The 20,393-nt window shown below is 38.6% G+C and overlaps 1 protein-coding gene across 11 annotated transcripts in view; it reads left to right on the top strand.

The window, feature by feature from the left end:
* The window catches only part of afdna (afadin, adherens junction formation factor a), a 119,435-nt gene that overhangs the window by 74,652 nt on the left and 24,390 nt on the right, over positions 1-20,393 (top strand). For 9 of the 11 annotated variants that reach the window (XM_084433018.1, XM_084433017.1, XM_084433022.1 and 6 more), the window contains 8 exons: positions 76-96; positions 915-1,060; positions 1,558-1,652; positions 5,599-5,864; positions 8,438-8,581; positions 8,973-9,171; positions 9,481-9,584; positions 11,107-11,187. In XM_084433018.1, the coding sequence (XP_084289144.1) occupies positions 76-96; positions 915-1,060; positions 1,558-1,652; positions 5,599-5,864; positions 8,438-8,581; positions 8,973-9,171; positions 9,481-9,584; positions 11,107-11,187 (1,056 nt within the window). The remainder of the gene's footprint in view (positions 1-75; positions 97-914; positions 1,061-1,557; positions 1,653-5,598; positions 5,865-8,437; positions 8,582-8,972; positions 9,172-9,480; positions 9,585-11,106; positions 11,188-20,393) is intronic. The other 2 variants (XM_084433015.1, XM_084433014.1) reach the window with 1 other exon arrangement.

Genomic DNA, 20,393 nt, shown 5'->3' with positions numbered 1-20,393 from the left:
GTTGACAGTCTCTCTCTCTGTCCTGTCGGATGTCTGTCTCCCCCTCCTCCCCCCCAACACCTACTATCTCTACAGGAGATTGCTGAAGGTGATCAGGTAGGAGTTTGCACTGCTAGGGAGGCGTCTCATTCTTCCTCTCTCTCTGTCTCTCTGTCTATCTGTCTATCTGTTCTATTTGGCAGCTTCGCTCCGTCTTCCATGCCTCTTTTATCCCCCCATAACAGAAAGCAAACAACCCAAGCCGACTAAGTAATCCCTCCTCCTACAGCTGGACGCAATCGTTTATAACCCCTCATTATGACTCAACCTGGACCATGTGATACTAAAAAACAAACTCTGAACATTTTAATTGCGGCATCTTCCATTTTTGACCTCTGCTTACTGCACTTCAGTGTGGATGAGAGACTACCCCATGTTCTTTTGCTTTGTTTGAAAACTTTTAATTTCCTTTTCATTTGACTTCATGTCTGTGGTTAACGTCATTGTTCTTATGGATGCGTCCTGTGGCCAGTATGACGTAGGGTCATGGTGGGGCGGGTGGGGGGTGTTTCTGTCGTCGTCATTATGTGGGATAGACGTGTGCGGGTATACGCAGGGGTCCGGTTGGATCCGGGCCGTGTGTATCCCCTCTCTGTGTTGCAGGGATGTGGGATCCAGAACAACCAGTCATCGCCGCTTCCCATTCAGTCCTGCCTAGCTTGAGCTAACTCTAACACATGAATGATTTCTACTCTGTCTGGACGCGGTGACTGGTTGTTGGAGGCCGGGAGGGTTGGACAGAGGCACATGTCTATCCTGGGAGTGCTACTCAGTGCTTCTCATGGCTGTAACTCTTTTCTTTTTTGTTTGTTTGTTTGTTGGATTGGTTCATTTTTAGCTGTGTGTAATCTCTGTGTTTATCTGTCGTTGCACAGAAACAGAAGAACATCGCCGGGGCTCTGGCCTTCTGGATGGCTAACGCCTCGGAGCTGTTGAACTTCATCAAGCAGGACAAGGATCTGAGTCGCATCACGCTAGACGCACAGGATGTTCTCGCTCACCTGGTTCAGATGGCTTTCAAGTTAGTGCTTGCACACACATGCAAATTCATGCTTAAAAATATATTAGCTCTGTCAAAAAACCTATTGAGCTGCCAACTTATTAAATTCTAATTTATATATACATAAATTTCAGCACTATTTCTATGTCATATCAAAACAATAATCCATAATTTAATTGGTCAATGGTCAATTACAAACCATTGTGTTCCTGTAACCATTATCAGGTGGCAGGAAGTGCTGAATGTAAGGAATTGTCTGGGTCTGGCTTGTATTGGCTGAGCTGTAGTTTGGGTTTATGAGAGAGAGTTACGGTCCTGGGGCCGGTTTTCAGCAAAAACAATGCGGTCAGAGGGCCTCCGTTTCATTTAAGCACTGGAATGACCAGCTGAAACAACTGTGCTTTTGTGCGGTTTGTGAAGCGGCCAGGTCTCAGATTTACTGTGGGATTCTACAGGAAGTTCCTTTAGGCCCTTGCTGGTGGATATATGTGGACAATAAATAATGTATGTTCTTGCAGGTACCTGGTGCACTGCCTGCAGTCGGATCTGAATAACTACATGCCAGCTTTCCTGGAAGATCCCGATGAACAGAACCCTCAGAGGCCCAAGATAGGTGAGCAGAGACCCAATCTCACCTTTTCAGATGCACAACAGTTGCTTTTTTTTGTCAGGGATGTATGAAAATGAGCAGATAGGTAGGTCTTAACCTGTGTTTAAAGGACACAAATATTTTGTCTTAGTTGGGAGTGAGAATTGAAATAGTTGTGGGACCACCTAGTGGTGGTTTTGAAACTAAACAGCAGAAGTACTCTTCCCAAAACGGTGATATTTCAGTTCATTTACAGGAGTTTACTGCGTCTTAATCTCTGTTATCTTGGTCAAGTAGTTTTTTTTTGTTTTTTTTTACTAGTGGATCTATTTCACCAAAATGTCTTTGACTAATAGACAAACATGCCCACTTGACTAGAACAATGTCAACATCTTAAGCAACACAGTAACACTTCCAGTTCTCTAGAAAACTGTTTCCCAACCCTTTTCACAAGGGACGGTCATTTTAAGGGGCGACCCCAAAAAAAAAACATTCATTCAAAGGAAATACTTAAAAAAACACAAAAAATGCATTTAATAAATATTTGTCCCAGCTAATAGCGATAGTTCCTTAACCCTCTGAGGTCGGCAAACGCGCCCCCGCGTTTTGCTGGATTTTTTTCACATAGCAGCAACATAAACTTAAAAAAGTCCGTCATTTACGGTCATATTAATAAAATAAATACATGATTATAAACTATAGAGGGTCTTCTTTTTTTTGTGTACACTCACATTAACATCAAAACCTTGTTTTTATTTTTAAATAAATAAAATAAACAGGGTGCGCTTTCAGCTCACTCTGTCTCCGCAAAAATCTTTTTGAAACAAGTCTGGAAAATGAACTGAAACTCAGCTAATACTTATCACACAACCATGAAACATGCGTCTAAAGAAAGCTTTAAATTTCTACTTTTAAATAAAACAATTCACATTCAAAACAAATATTCTCCTGCAATGTAATCTGTAAGAAACTAAAGAGAAGTACAGTTTCTCCCGTCTCACCTAATTATCGGTAATGAGTTCACACCCACTCGCAGAGCGCGCTATTCATAAGATAATGAGCTGAGGTGATCTATGCAAAATAAGGTAAACGCCCCCTGAAATGCCTTAAAACCAGCAAGTTTCATTTATTCACTTTCCTGCGCTGTTGGAAGATGACACGAGTTCAAATTTTGCTCAGAAGAAGAGCAGGACTCTGACGACGAACGTTTGTATTTTGAGCGACGAACGTTGAGCGACTTGATCCAGCCGTGGATAATATTTCGGGTAAGTCTTTTTAAATTTACTTGCATTAGTTGACACATGTTCGCATTTATGAGGAAAAAACAATATTACGTGACAGTTCTCCATTATGGACGCAAGCGCTCTGAAGCAGCACTAAAAGACTTTCAAACTTTCACAGAGACTTTCAAAACAGAAAGCACAAATCCATTCTTTAAAACGAATTTCGTTTTGTTTTAATTGTATCTTAATTTTAATATTATTTTCATTAACAAATTTCCTGGTTTTAATACATAAAAAGTAAATAGGCTAGCAATCACAACATAAGGTGCTTGAACTGGAGAAAAATAATTCATACTATCATTTTATATCATTATATCATTTTACAAAACGGTTTTGCGCATGTGCTTCTGCGCGCACTATTTCGAATTTACGTAACGTTTTTGACGACACGGGACCATGGGCTGGGCCACTCGGAGGTTGCTTCCGGGAATAGGCTACTGCCCTACAGTATTAAAAGTCGCATATAATTTATAACATATTATTGTTTATAAGGTTATAGTGTGCGTTATTTGTTTTCTCTTTAACTTCTTTCAGCTCTTTTCATGTTTGGGGGGTCGGATTGTACAAGTTACTTTTGTTTATCGCTCACAATTGCTTTGTTTATAACAGACTGATTATTTTTTTTATTTTGGTCACATTTGATTTGCTTAGAGCAAATTTAGAACATTATGTTCTCCGGTAAAGACGGTCTTCAGATGATCCTGGACAGCGAGGAATAACTCACCTTGGCTTTTCCTCAGAGGAAGATTGTAACTCAGACGAACGGCAGCATGTTCAAGAGCGAATTGATCACGCCGAGTAAACACCGAGTTTTCACATGAGTAAATACGTGAATTCAAGTGGTCTAGTGGTAGAACATTTGCCTAGCGTGTCAGAGGTTCTGAGTTCGAATCTGCACTCATAGTTTTTTTTTTTTTTTTGTCAAATCAGATTATGTTTATCAGTGGTTGTATATCAGGCAGAGACATGTGTGTGTGTGTATTTTGTTTTGTAATTTCACTGGAACGAAAAGAGAGTCTCCACAACGGATTGAAGCGCGCGTCCGAGTGAAGACTGCGCGAGCCTAAAACAAACACAGTATCCGCGTCTGACTCGCGGGAATCCACGGCGCAAACCTGTGAGGGGCTGTGTTTTCTCGAGCCCCATATCAGCTCAAGAAAACACAAGTTTATTCAGATCATTACTTGTTTACACCGTCTCGCAGCGCTGTGAGGAATAATAATAATAAGGGAAAATGTCCCTCAAAAGGTAGATGTAAACAAACTATTAAAAGGTAAATATAATTTTTTTTTCTTTAAATAATTTTTATTGTGTTTTATTAGTAACAAATTTGGGGAGAGGATAAATATTCCAAAACTGAAAATACAGTATGAGAATTTACTGCACAATTACTAGACATGTTTACCTTGGATATTATACAATTTACAAGCACAATTTGTGGAAAAAAAAAATGTATATAAAAAATATAAATAAAATTTATTTTTGTGTATAAATATATACACATGTATATGTGTGTGTGTGTATGCACATATATATATTTGTATAAGCAACGTATTAAACTGCAAATTAGCATTTATATTCCTTATAATAAAAATGAAAGACCTATGTTACAGACATATGAAAGACAACATTTCGTTGATTAGTTTTGGATAGATTATACATTTTTACTGTAAAATATCTGCCACCTCAAATAAGCTTTTATTTGCCAATTTTTTTGTCAAAAATAATCAAATAATCAATCAAATCCTTAACTTTGAAATATGTATGATAAAATGTATACTTTAGTTTGTACAAAGAAAGATTACACTTGAATTGTTGTTTATTTAAATATTTACAAGGTAGATGTAAACAAACTATTAAAAGGTAAATATAAGCCTTTTCTTTAAATAATTTTTATTGTGTTTTATTAGTGACAAATTTGGGGAGAGGATAAATATTCCAAAACTGAAAATACAGTATGAGAATTAACGGCACAATTACATGTTTTCCTTGGCTATTATAGGCCAAATTGCAAGCACAATATGTGGAAAAATAAAAAAGAATTGAGATGCTTCCAACTGTTGCTCTTGCATTCTTGTGGCTCAGTGACTCACCTGAATGAATGGCTCATTAAGTATGCGGTCCTCAGGTGTGAACCACTACATATGCATGATCTGTGACGCCCACTCCGCATATGGCCTTTCCAAACAGAAAGTGCCTTGCAAAATTCAAATCAATGTATTGTGTTATGTGAAGGATTAGGCAGGGTGATTTTCACATAATTTTGAAGAAAAAACACTAGGCGATGACATCCATTAGACAAAAGTCTTATTGGCACATATTTAGTGTGTGTTTTGTGGTCTTATTTCAGAAACTTTAGTTTTTAGTTTTTTCAATAACCACGCATAAACATTATTCTCTCAAAAATGCAGACATGTACATTCTTGTTGCTCACATATTATGGTAGCCCTGTTTGTGCTAAATAGTGTGTAATTTTTTTTTGCCATTACTATGTTTATAAGCAACTGAAAAAAGCACAAATGTCAGGGCATGTCAGAACATCTCAAGGACCCCAAAAACACCTCAGACCCCAGAGGGTTAACATTGCACCATTTAAATTGCACATAAAATAAATACAAGAATGATGGTACCTTTTCTGTTTATGCTGCATACAGTAAAAAGCCCCTGACTTTCCTCTTTTGAAACAGACGATGTTTTGCACACGCTGACGGGCGCCATGTCCCTTCTGCGGCGGTGCCGAGTCAACGCGGCCCTCACCATCCAGCTGTTCTCGCAGCTCTTTCACTTCATCAATATGTGGCTCTTTAACAAGCTGGTGACGGAGGCCGACTCGGGCCTGTGCTCGCACTACTGGGGCGCCATCTTACGCCAGCAGCTCAGCCATATCGAGGCATGGGCTGAGAAACAGGGACTGGAACTGGCTGCAGACTGTCACCTCAGCCGCATAGTCCAGGTAACACACACAAATATATATGTATATATTGTTATACTTACACTTATCAAAACCTTCTGTAGAGTTGCATTTTTATTTATGCATTTATTTTTTTATTTCTATTTTTAATTAAGCTATTATAAACTAGTTATGTTTACTACACCCATACCTAAACCATTACAGACACGTTTTGTCTTTATCTGGTCCAAATATTTCCATTTTTATTAGTGATTTTTCATAAACATTTTCATAAATTGTATTTCTGTAGACCGGTGGTTCCCAAACTTTGTAGAGTTGTGTACCCCCCCTTTTCCACTTAGACTGCAGTCGCACCTTTTCTATTAAGAGACAATATTTGCGCCCTTAAATTGATTTTCAGGTGCAAGTTTTTATAAAGACAATTTTTTTCTTACCCTATTAAATGTATGTGCCATGTTTTGTCAAATTTTGAAAATACCATTTATTTATTTATTAATATAGTAAATAAAGCAATACATTAAACTAAATCAATAATTTAATTAAATGAATTCAGTATCAACTAAAGCTATCTTTGCACTGCAGTGGCACAAGCTGCATCTAGATGTATTTATACAGTTTAATGCCGCTCAGAGATGGCATGAATGCAATTACAATGTCATTTTTAAATAAAAATGTTCAATAGAGAAATATGAAATGATGATAAAAACAAAGTGATACTTAACAAATTAAACTAACAATCACTGTCTTAATGAGTGAGTCATTGAGTCATTCATTCATTCAGTAATGAAGCAAGTGGCTGACTGTATTTATGAACTGTACTGTATTCATTCTGTATTTATTCAGTGGCTGAATTGGGAGAGTCAATGAATACAGTATTCATTGACTCTCCCATTTTTTTCAAAGCCGCAGTTTCGTTCAATGACGATGAATAATGTTATATTCATAAATAATGTGGATGGCATTGGAGATACACAACAGTTCTGCTGTGGCTTTCGTTGGAACTATCGTTTTGTTGCAAAATAGAGCAAAAAATACATTGACAATACTGTTTAAAATGTACATCACTTAGTATTACCTTTTCGTTGGTTGAACTGTTGTATAAAATCAATGTCACATTTGCAGTTGTGTGGATATTCGGGAATTGCATTCGTATAATATATGATCAACATTAAAAACAAGAACTCACGCAGGGTGTATTTCTGTATGGAAGAGAGTTTGAGTCTTGAATCGATCTCTATGCATTTTCTGTGTCTATATTTGTTCTTCATGCTAGTACGTGCTAATTGTCGAGAAGGGCAGTAATGTAACGTGATTTGCTTAGACAGCATACTCAGCACACAACCTATCATATGCACGGTGCTTGTGTGGATGCAGTCAGCTTTTTGACCGCAAAAGATGAGGTAATTTGATTGGATGTTATGTATTCGACCTTATACGGCACTACAATCTTCCGTTTTACACTAGATTCTGCATTTTGCCTGTTTGAAATACATGCTCAGTTTTAATGTTATTTTGAGGTAGGGTAAAATTAAATGAACGGCTAACTCGTCATTTTGTTTGTGTACCCCCTCTGTCACATCTCATACCCCAGTTTGGGAACAACTGCTAAACCCAATCCTAAAACCCAATCGAAACATGATTTTGCCCCATTTATTAACCTTTTTTTCTTGTGGGCTCATCCACATAAAGAGCTCTTTCTATTCTTTTGGAAACATTTACCCCCACAACGTCAGCAAAACATGCATGTACATGCACAACAGGATTATAATCCCTTGAGCTGCTTTCTTATGGCTTAGTCTGTTGTGTGTATATAATGATTGTTTTTATAAGATGGAGGAACATAATGTGTAATTTTTCAAAATGTGACCTTAGGTTGTGTTGCCTGTTCATGCTTTCACTAATATTTTGTGTTCCAGTATTGGGGTAGTTGATAATTAACTTTGGCAACTTCCCAACGTCAAGATTTTAGATGTATAAGAATGTATAAGAGAAAGTGTAGATTGTATGTATTATGTTTTTGACAGTTTTTCGTCGCCAGATTTTGAAAGTTCACTTGAATTCTCTTACAGTGTGACAGTGGATTTTTTTTTTTTACAAGTACAAATATTTTAATTCAATCATGATATCATAAAAATACTGTTTTTAATGTGACATTGCTGTCAAGTGACAAATAGTGTTTTTTTTTGCAAATTTAGTGCAAACTTATAAATATGATTGTATTGCCCTCAATGTTTTTTAAACTGTAGTTAACGTACCACCAGTGGTATGCAGAGACAATTTACAATACTAAAAATACAGATTATTATTATTATTATTTATTTTTTATTTAAATATCTTCTAATGTTTTTATTTAAATTTTATATATATATATATATATATATATATATATATATATATATATATATATATATATATATATATATATATATATAAAATTATATATATAGATATTATATATATATATATATATATATATATACATACAGTATATATATATATATATATATATATATATATATAAAATTGTATTTCTTTTTTATAGAAAAAAGTACTTTTATTTTAAAGTTTTAAAAGTCCTAATAAACTTGATCATAACTGACCTTCTTTCTCTCAAGGCAACGACCCTCCTCACCATGGACAAGTACTCCATGCAAGACGTGCAGAACATCAACAACACCTGCTTCAAGCTCAACTCTTTGCAACTCAACGCTCTGCTGAGCAACTACCACTGCGCTCCCGATGAACCCTACATTCCTCCTGTAAGTGAACTGTCTCATTTGGGCTGTGTAGTCCTGCTCTGATGACATGTGTCCTTTTTTGAGATTAATCGAAACAGGTGTGCTGCACTTTCTCTGCTCATTTCCTTCATCCTCAAAGTTTCTCATAAAATTACCTTTTTGTTTGATTTGAAATATCACACTCATGTCACACTCATACTCTAAAAAGCAATATCACACTCATACTGTAAAATGTGCTGTAATTGATTTGAGCCATTCTGGAACTTCTCCCAGACCAAATTAAACGCACCGTATTTTTCCAGAACTCTACAAAGATAGACATTGTTGGATGGCGGAGAACAGCAGCACGTCAAGTTTCGCTAGAGTTCTTCATGATCTAACATCCTGATCATTGACCCCTTCATGCCCACAGGAGCTGATCGATCATGTGGTGGCTGTGGCCGAGAACACGGCAGACGAACTGGCCCGAAGTGATGGGCGGGAAGTACAGCTGGAAGAGGACCCTGACCTCCAGCTGCCTTTCCTACTGCCTGAGGACGGCTACTCATGCGATGTGGTGCGGAACATTCCCAATGGATTCCAAGAGTTCCTAGATCCACTTTGCCAGAGAGGTACAGATTATACACAGACTGCTGCGCCTCTAAATGAGTTTCAAACTGTTTGATGTCAATTGTGGTGTGCACAATTAGTATCAGGTGGATGATGAATCAGAGTTTGTTGCGGTTATTTGTTTAAGGCTGACGCAATGTCAGTGGAATGTGGTTTGTTAAGGTCTTGTTTGCTACCATTCCTATCAGTATTTGTTTTTTCGAGAGAGTGCGTGTGTGTTTTTACAGGTGTCTGACGAAGACAGTGAGAGACCAGTGGATTTTAAGTTTTACATTTGTGGGATATGTTCTGATCCGCTTGTTCTCCTCCAGGTTTCTGTAGATTGACCCCTCATCCACGCTCTCCGGGAACTTGGACCATTTATTTTGAAGGAGCCGATTGCGACAGTCATTTCTCAGCTGACACGTCAGAACTGGTAAGTTATAATGCCATTTGGATAGATAGATAGATAGATAGATAGATAGATAGATAGATAGATAGATAGATAGATAGATAGATAGATAGATAGATAGATAGATAGATAGATAGATAGATAGATAGATAGATAGATAGATAGATAGATTTATGGATGGGTGGTAGGTACATACAGATAGATAGAAAAAGAGATAGATAGATAGATAGATAGATAGATAGATAGATAGATAGATAGATAGATAGATAGATAGATAGATAGATAGATAGATAGATAGATAGATAGATATTGGTTGCTAGTGTGTGTTCTGTCAGACTAACACTTTCTTAGATTCCAGCCAATACCAGTTACACCACAGAGGGCAATATTTGACCATAGTCCCAAGGACTGACTGTAAATAATATCCTTCTCCTCACCCTGAACACGCAAAGCTCTTAATTGCTGCTCTTCCCATGTAATTAGTCTGCTTTTACTGTCTTTCGTGTTTTTACGTAAGTGGATTTCTTTTCTTTTTTTTTACATGTCATAATGTCATCATTATTATTAATTTTTGTTTACATAATGTTGGTCCGCCCCACAGCAGACCGAACTGGGGCTCGGAGCACGTTTAAATACCACACAGAAATCTTATGAACGCAGCTTGGTTGTGTGCCAGACCAACCCACCCACTCCCACATCCCTTTCTTACAGCCGTCCCAGGGCCGATGCTTACCGTAAAACTCACACATTGTACATGTGAAATCAAAATTGACCTTGTTTGCCATTCCTGGTCTTATTGTGCATGATTCAGCACACATTATTTTAAAGATAAAAGATTGTTTATAATTATGACATTATCTTTTCCCAGGCTAAATGTTCACCAATAGCAAAATAGGTGTTCAGACACTGGTTTAGGCGACTGTTGACTTACAAATACTTGTAAATGACTTACAAATACACTTTTTTTCGAGACATTTTGAAAACATGCTGTCCCAGAAAATCTTTTTGAAGAGAGCATGCTTTAGCAAAGCTATTTGCCCTCTTGCCTTTTGCTTGCAGAGGTTTTTCTTTTTTACCCAACCAATTAAACCAATTCTGCCCCCACCCCACAAGCTGTTCTCAAAAATGTGGATGGGCAACATAGCTGAAGTTCCCTTCTCAATAAGTGCGTGCCATGTGCAGCATTTACACAGTGGGGCTCGCTAAAGGAGAGTCTGTGGCACCGTTCCTCTATGGGAATCTGGTCTCTTTCTCCCAGGCCCGGCCTGTGCATATGCGAGCCCACTGAGGCCTGATGCACTCTGGAGCCGACGCATGTGGCTTTCATTCTTGACTCGTCTCCAGAGCCCGCCGTTTCGCTCTGCGGTCGGCTGTGCTCTGAGAACCAGCAGTGGCAGAACCTCCCTAATTCTCCCTCCTCCTCCTCATCTTAGCTCAGTTTGTTCTAGGAACAGCCACCAGACGCAGCTCCCAGAAGCAGTTTGGACCTAAAGCTGAAGATACAGTACTTTTCACAAGTAAACTCACCTGTCTTCTCTCTCCACAGCCAATGCGGAAGGAACCGGAAATTGTGACTGTGACTTTGAAGAAACACAATGGGATGGGTCTCAGTATTGTGGCAGCCAAGGTCAGAGACAATTTTTCTTTTTCTTTTTGGGGTATATAATATTGACCCACTTTCAGTTTCTGTGCGCTTCTTGCAGGGGTCTGAGTGCTGTAGCAGTCCTTGAGGAGGACATTTGGTTTTGGCATAGATCTCGATCCAATAGCACGTTGATGCAGTTAAAGTGAACAGTTTTAACTTTTAACTTTTTTTAAGTTTCTGAGGAACCATTTTGGTCTCTGCTGTTGGTAGCTGCTATAATCTGAGTGGGCAGTAATGGTCATAGCTGTCAACATTGAACATTGAAAATAAGGGAGATTTCCCGGAATCCATCCCCAAAATAAGGGATTTTTTTTTTTACACGATTCTTACCCAAAAACTTTTTAAAAAAAGCACTAATCATTAACAGTCTAAAGAGTTTATAACTACACAATATATATTACAGACCAATGGATATGTTTAAAGAGCTTTATTTATTAACAAAGTAAACATTCAGGGTTTCTGCAGGTTTCAGTAAGTCAAATTTAAGACATTTTAAGACCATAAAGATTCAAATTTAAGACCCTACACGTGACGACGCATTATCCAAGTTAGATAGATAGCTACCTCGGGATCATTATGTATCTATCTATCTATCTTTCTATCTATCTAGGATTATCTGATGTGTGTGTGTGAGACAGAGGGAGAGGTAGATATTTTTTTAATAGAAAATTGTACTTTTGCATATTATACTGTAAAAACACAGTTATTGTTGATTGTTGTTTTAGTTGATCATAACTAGAGGAAATTATAAGATGATTAAAATGACCAAAATGATCACGGTTATCACAGAATCCTGTTCAAAAAGTACTAATACTACAGAATGAAGTCAATTCAACAAGTTTTATGTCGAAAAACAGCAAAAAACAAATTGATTAGCATCAATATGCACTTTTTGTTTACGTAAACATTAAAATACCATTAAAAAGGATGGCCAGATTTTAGAAGAGTGTCTTGCAACATGTTATCTACTAACATGTACAAATTCAAATAAAGTTTTGACAAAAAAGGTTTTATTCAAAGATAAACCTCATATTTCAGCCTTTAAATATTTTTTTATAAAAAGTCAAAAAAGATAAATTACTGACATTTACACATTATAGCTTATATTTATTAGTAGTGTTTGGGTGCACCCCCATCCTTCATGTTGACTGTGCTTTCAATGTTGTTATGGAAAGGGGTGATTGGTTGGTTCCTGTCACATGACCTGCGGTGCGTTTGCGGCATTCTGAAAAGTGTAGATTTTTTTCATCTTGTTGCGCCTGGTAAAAAAATTTGCGCGTCGCTTCAATTATGAGCGTGCTTGCCGCGCGCCTACATTTGAACAAACTTGAGCGCGCAAAAGACGCGATATGTGAACGGCCTCTGGCGAGCTAGCTCATATCAAGCCGCGAGCGACTGGTAGCACGCGAGCGACGAGTTGGAGACCCCTGATCTAGCGCTCCGCTTTGTAGGCTACAACTCCATACTTTTTGCTACTTTGTAACAACTTTCTGCGGCCAGCGTTTCTGGAAATGAACGAGGGTAAACACTTTTTTAGATCTGTCACCTGACTAAATGAAATTTAAGACCTAGGATGAAAATCTGGCCGTTTTTAAGACTTTTAAAAATACGGGATATTTTACGGGAAAATACTAAAACGGGAAGACAGCGGGAAAAGAGTTAAAATACGTGAGAAACCCGGAAAAAACGGGAGGGTTGACAGCTATGGTAATGGTATGGCATAGTTTACCAAGCTCAGGTCATAACAGACATCCAAACAGGCATGTGCTTTTGAGAGGATACACTTGGTTTGTTTCAGTCACAAACTGGTTTGTGTGCTTGTGAAACATTCAAATTTAAAAAAGTCATAAGCAAATCATTCTTTTTCCGTGTCGAACAGAGCGCTGTTCTAGTCTGCTGTTTTCAGGAAATGCCTTTTGGGTCTTCACACCTTTCACAAAATGCAATCGTTTATGTTAGAGTTTATGGCACAGTTAAAGTGCAAAAATATTCAATGTTTTGGCATGTTTCCTCCAGTTACTCTCGTCAGCATAGAAAGGTTAGTTTCGATGTCAACATTGCATGTTGGGTTTTGTTTATACTCCCAACTCTTACTAGTAATGGCTGATGTATGCAGTTAGAAAATGAACCAGTTACTGCGCAAGTAAACGTTCTGTTTCAGATTTGGATTATTCTTGGTGGGTTTAATGGAACAGACAGTTGCAGTTCAGTAGCCTGTGTTTCACCACTTTGCTGGACAGAAGAACCTTTTTTCCCCACCAGATGTGCGTCAGGTTCAGGGGAGTTGTAGAGGCAGGAGAAGGGGGCTCTCAGGAACTGTTTATTTTCATAGCAAAACCTCCCCATTACTGCTTCTATTTTCATCTCTTAGTGTCTCTGAGGAAGCATGAAGTTTGGTAGAGGTAGAATGGAGGAAAAGAAGGGAGGGAAGGAGTGAAAAATGGGAGGAGAAGGAAAGGAGGAGTGAATAATAAGGGGTGTAAGGCACGCTCGGGGACAAAGGGGGTGGATCTAAAGAGGAGAGACGGTTTGTCCCGGTGTGAAGCTTGCTGGGACGCAGCTGGAAGCAGCGTTAACTTCACCTAACTGTTAGTGAGTTGTGGGAGTTTCTCTTGCATAACAGTCTGGATGTGGTATTTCCTACTCTGGCTTCAGATATTTGCATATGGTTTTTAACATGTAGCCCAGGAGTCGCTCCTCAGTAGTCCTGTCTTCTTTGAAAGAGTTGGATAAGTTTTCCTGGACTGCTATTAGTTGATTCCTCATTTTAGTCTCGACCCCGAAGAGGAGCGCAGTACCATGTGGTTCTCTGTGGTCGGGAGGAAGGAGCCGGTAAGAAACCACTTGACATAGAGCGTGTGTCTTTTTCTTTTTCTTTTTATGTGGTAGAGTAAGCAAGTAAACGCTAAGAGATTAATAGTGTGCTAAAAAGACATCACAGTGAATTTAGTTTGTTTATAGTTTGCTGTCAGGGTGGAATTTAACATTAACCAAGATTAATAAATGGTGTTATTTTTATAATTTCATACTAGCTATTGCTAATGTCATTGCATAGCACCTTATTATAAAACATTAAAGCTATCTGATTATTGTAAAATTGAGATCTGTTGATGTCTTGAATCAGTTATATAAATGCCTGACAAGGACATGCACACTTGCACACATCAATTCCGGCGACTGTTATCAAGTGTAAGAAAGCAATGTTTTGCCAATGTAAACAGAGTCATGCGACCAGACTGCACAACAAACATGCACATGAACGTTGTAGTACAGGTGGTCCATTTTCTCTATTGGCGCTCTCCACACATTTAAAACTATATTAGTTTAGGTACAAAAACAAATGTAAGCACGAATTTACAGATAAAGTTTAGCAAAACGCATATCTCAATTTCATTCTGTGTTCGTTTGAGATAACTTTGTACTGTACTGTACATTTTCTACCTTAGATGTGCTTGGTTGTGCACATAGCGGTATCTTGTAATCAAGGTCATAGGGGTAATGTTTGCAAGCTCTGAACATTGAGTTCCCCAATATATATCCCGGTATTAGTGACTCATCATCATTTGTTGCAAACAATCCGCTGGGGTTGGTCCAGCTGGATGGCCGCGTTACGTCACAGGGCTCGATTTTCTTAGGCTGCAGATGTTTGTGCGATAACAGCTCTTTTGGGATGGTGTTGAGTTTCAGGGGAAAGAACAAGGGAAATCCTGACCTCCGTACTTTACACTGTTGAGTGCCTACCTGACATTTTCTTACTTTCACATGATTTCTGCTTCGGCGCCAAAATAAGTTGTTGCTACAAGAATCAAAGCCGGGATCGGCCTTCTGTTTTATTGCAGAACCCAACTTCTCAAAGCAACAATATTTTTGTTTGTTTGTTTGTGTACTTGATTGTAGCACATTAGCTCACTGACTTCTTTCTCGCTGGGCTTCTTGATCTCATGTATGACAACAATGGAAGGATGTGCGACTCCCTACCTGACATTTTCCCAATTTCCCATAAATTCTGCTATAGCGCCAACATAATTTTTTTCCACAAGAATCAATGCCTCCAGGATAGTTTTGTTCTGTTTTATTGCAGAACCAAACTTCTAAAAGCGAAACTCAATTTTCGCTTTGTTTGTGTACTTGATTTGTAGCACAATAGCTCACTGACTTCCTTCTCTGTGGGCTTCTTGATCTCATGAATGACAACAATGGAAGGATGTGTGACTCCCATACGTGAGCCTGGATTTCCTGAGGACTCTGAGAGTGGAGAACAGAATGTGAGCCCAACATGGAGTTTTCTCGAATGTTATGTCTCCTAATCTTTTACTAATCTGAACTGATATGAAGTGAAACCAATGTGACTACCCACTCCGGAAATGTACGAAAATTACACTTTGTTTTGGATCCCAGATTCAAAAGAAGACACGACCATGAAAACACTCTTTGACTATGTCTTCTAGGGATTTAGGATCGTGTGCACTTTCTAGTGGCTAGGGGTGGGATCTTTTGAAAGGTGTGGGTGCAGACCACACCTCAAGAACTAGTTTGCTTAAGTCCTTGGGCAAAATAAAACCTGAAACCCCTAGAATTGTCCAACTAGAGATGCTTCAATCTGTCAGTTTGCGTTCATCAAGATAATCACGTTTGTAACATTTCGAAAAGCAGAAGGAAAGAGTAGGGAATTGTGTCCCATTGGAAGACTATCTTCCATTTAAAAGTTTACAGATGTGTTGTCCAGGAAGGAACTATTTCAGTACATGAGAGGACAAAATCCAAGTTGTTAGTTAGTAAAACTTCAGGACATTCTTATGTTTGAAGAAAAGGATGTCAAGCTTGCACGTAAAAAACCGAACCCTCTATTAAGCTATGACTCATGTCTTGGACATAATTCTGTCCCTTTTACAGCAAAATATTGGGAGGAGAGATGTTTCCTTTGTGTCCAAAAACGGAGCTGTCTTCTAAACGCACCACCAGAGAACTATGAAGGAAGACAGACTTCTTTGTTTGGTCTTTCTTAACTGAAGCAAGTAGCCCAAGAGTCTGCAGATCATTAGAGCCACTCAGACGTGATGAAGACCGTCGGCTGAAAGCAGCTCATTATTGAAAGCCTCTTGAGTTAGTCATGATATTTTGCACCCACCATTAGCCGTCAGTCTCAGCAGTCCATCTGTCTAGACGTGGCAATAAGGGCCGGCTACGTTCAGGAGCGAACTACTGTCCCGGCTGCTTCCCCCCCCCCAGAGTGTTGTGTTTGTTGTGGGTGATTAATTGGGGCAGGAAATGATGGTGACGGGTCAAGTTTCAGTGAATAGATGTATTTTCTGTTTTTCTAGTGCACCGTGGACTCCGCCATCTCTGTCAGAGGTCAGGCACTGCCTTGACTCCCTGGGGCTGTTAACAAATTACACTCGGCCATTTATGTCTACACGTGTAGCTCCCTAAGGACTTCGATTTGCCAATCACATCCACAACCGTAAACCTTGAACAGGAAGCTGTGTGTTTGGGGTACGGTGGCTAGATAGTACGCCACGAGTGTTTTGAAATGGATAAGGGGGGCGCGAGTACTGAGTACTGAAGTTCAGTTCTACTTCTGTTACAAATGTATTTGCAAAGGCAGGTTTGGGAAGCTTTTCCGTAGACAGGAAGCGTCAGGGTGGGACCAAGAAGCTGTAGACTTTGTTTGCTTGTTGCATGTGGTTTTAGGACCATCAAAGGAAGCTGGAATTCTGTGGTTTGAGCATCTGCTCCAAGTACTGTTATCAGTGAACAACTTCAGACTTCAACACTTTCCTGTTAATGTCTAATGTCTGCACTGAAGATGCAAGCATAATTCTGCATGCCGACTACGGGGTAAATATGTGCTTGAACAGTCTTTTTGTGGTATATCGTTGTGTGTGAAGTTCTTGTTGCCAATGCTGGGCCCCAAGCAAACAGACTCAGTTCATCCCCAAGTTTACTGACCTTTACCTTCTGACACACTAAAAAAACAAATAACCTGCTGCTGTGAATAACAGTTTCTGTTTTTGCTTACAAGGGATTTAGCACCTGTAAAATATTCTTCACAACATGAGATCATGCTCACATTTGGATATGCTGAGATGTCTACTAGCTGCACAGACATTATCATTTTCTTTGAGCTGAAATATGAGCGCATAAACAACCACGCCTAGATTACAACCTCACACCACACGCTCGGCAACTTACACACTTATGCAAGGGTGTTGAACTGGCCTGGTTCTGTGTTGCTGTGAGTAACAGCTAACCTCTTAATTCTGATCGGACAGTGATCAAAAGTCATTCTTTGTACCTATCTATCGTTATATTATTCCGTCATGCTATCATTATTCTATCATTAATAGAAGGCCAAGGCCTAAACCTTATAAGGCCTGTAAACCTTCAGCATTCAAAGTTTGTCTTGAGAGTTATATGAATTTCAGTTAATTTCATTTCTACTTCCTTTCATTAAATTTAACTAACCTTAATGAGTCATTTAAATGTAATTAACCTTAATGAGAAAGTGCCCATGAAAGACATCTTATGCTAGCGCCACCTTGCGACAACACTGAATTGCTGAACACATGTTAAATTAGATTTTGTACTTGTGTACTTGCATAGAGTATGTTTTGAGTGCTCTGCTAATGACTTTTTGTTGTTGTCACAAGAGCAAAACTTCGGAAGAGAGCTCAGTAAATTAGTTGACGACTATTCTCCATAAAAACATTTCAAACACGCTCTTCTGTTGCTGAGGTTTACAGTCTAGAAGAACAGAGCCCCATCCTAAGTTGAATTGACTTGTTTTAGCCTTCTATCAAACAGTAATGAACTCTGTGCCAGTATCTCCTCACCCCTTGTTTTAAAAACAGTAGCTATTAGTTCTCTTGTTAACATGCATCTGTTTTTTATCAGTGGCTTTTATAGACCGTACTCCATTTCATGTTCTGCGTGCCAGGTTTTCCAGCTTTGATCAAAGCAAGTTTAACGCAAGTTTCCTGAGGAAAGGTCAGCTCAGTTTCTCTCCCGCTGGGCCTGCACGAGACTCCAGCATCAGTCGTGTTCAGACTGCGTGGAAACCGCCTCCGCCTCAGAACTCAACCTTAGGGCTTCTCATGTGTCTCTCACCGCAGGTTCCCTCTTTAATGTGGAGAGACTGGTTTTTGAACGGTTGTTTCTCATCACAGCGTAATACGTACTTTCAAAGTCTAATCAGAAAGCTTTGCCAGCTGACATTTATCTCTCTCAGGACTCAGACAAGTTGGGACCTTACAGCAGATGAGAAGCTGCTCACATGCACAACATTGGCATATCTGTATTTCAGCTTCCTTACTTGTTGATAATATACACACAGTTTCTAATGTGTTGCAGGCTTTGATGCCCCTTGTGAAACGGCATATGCAGAATTTCATAGTTTAATTGTTGCGTTACCATTAAATTGCCTCCTTAGCATTCTTTGCCTCCTAGCAATGTAGTTTGCTAATTTGTTGCCCTAATCATCAGTATGTTGTAGCTTGTGTATACTACAGTTTCAAGTAGTTTTCCAAAACTTGGTTTGTATTCCCTCTGATGCTTTGGAAAACCCCCATCCTGTTGTTGTGTGTACTCCCTATGAGGAGGAGCCATTGTCCAGGATCATATCATATCCACTCACCCCCACAACATACAGGAACGAAGTTACTTGTGCTATACTAAGGCAGAGCACATAGCGGTAGGTTGTTTTTATTCATCTTCACCATAAGATGATTTATGACATCTGATTGCGTATTTTCTCCATTACTGTTTCCATAATTTCATCAATTGATCTCACAGCAGACCGGGTTTTGTAGCTATTTGATGGTGTTATTGGCAGTGTTATTTTATTATAATTGAGATACTATTGAGGTTTTATTAATATTTTGAACATTTTTATTTGTATTTTTTTATAAGGTTTTAGTCATTTAGTTTTTTGTCTTTTTTTTTTTTTGTCAGTTTTCATTTATTTTTATTTCTGTTTTTTTATGCATCAATTTAAACTAAATGAATGTTCCCTTGGCAACTAGCTGACATAAAATAAGTTCAAGTTTTTTTATATATTGTTTTATATATATTATTTTATTTCAGAAATGTTTATTAAGTTTTAGTTATATTATTATAATCCCTCATTTCTGTGTTGTTATTCTGTTTTACTGATGTGATTTACATGCAAATTACTCATCAATCTGTATTCAATTACACATTCTTGATTTAATGCTGCAGATTTTTCTTTGGAAGTTTGTGGTTTTTCACTTTTTCGGACTGTACAAAAAATATTTTCATTGCTAAAATTCTCTTTGGCCGACTGCTTTATAACTGGCATGACCTCAGTCATTTTTTGGGCCTGTTAGCACACAGTGCATGACATGTTGATTCATATTTTTCTTATATTTGTGGTTAAGTCATGAATGTTCTGGGTGATATTTGTGTGGTATTCATGTTCCGGGTGTAGAATTGTAGGGTGTGTTTATGCCAGTGTAATGTGAGTGGGTTATGGGGGTCTGTGGCTAACATTGGCTTTATTTCAGAGGGCAGAATAAAAGACGTCGCTGTTTCCCAGGCAGATTTTGTTACTGGGTTTCCCGATCCATTGCTTTTGGTCAGCTTTGTTTAGGTTTTTAGTGCTTATGAGCAATGTGGTGCACATACCAATCTAATCAAGTGATAACCAAAACCTCTGAAAATGAGGAAACCAATCTGGTAGGTTGTAGATTTGAAGGAAGGAGTATATCATGTTTATCTAATGAAACTATTTGAAGATATCTTTCAGTTTTAACACCTAGTAGCTGTAGCTTCACCAGTATGGACCCAATACACATCTCAATCCATTGGACAGCCACAACAGGCCCAGGTTAAGTGTTCCTGCATAAGGTAGATTGTGATTTTAATGTGACATTTGTGGGGTCTGAATCTTTTCAAAGAGGCTAAAAGCAACATACTGTACAACAGCATGATTGTATGGTAAATGTAGACGTTGCACTCATGACTCGTGGCAGTCCTGTATTGATCAGCATGGGTTTTTCATATATCGTGCTGAAACCATGGAGAAAAGCAGAGTCGGTGTGCTCAGCCAGCATGGAGGGAATGTTGTAGACTTGGGTGGTGTGGCATTTAGAAAAGGGTTTATGACCATGAAAGCATCTTTTGGAGTATGGCATGGACACTGGAGGAGGTCTGGCCCTGGAATTTAGATC

Source organism: Rutilus rutilus (assembly GCF_951802725.1).
Source record: "Rutilus rutilus genome assembly, chromosome: 15".
NCBI lineage: Eukaryota > Metazoa > Chordata > Actinopteri > Cypriniformes > Leuciscidae > Rutilus > Rutilus rutilus.
The sequence above is the reverse complement of the archived record's forward strand: the minus strand, read 5'-3'. Positions and strand labels throughout refer to the sequence as shown.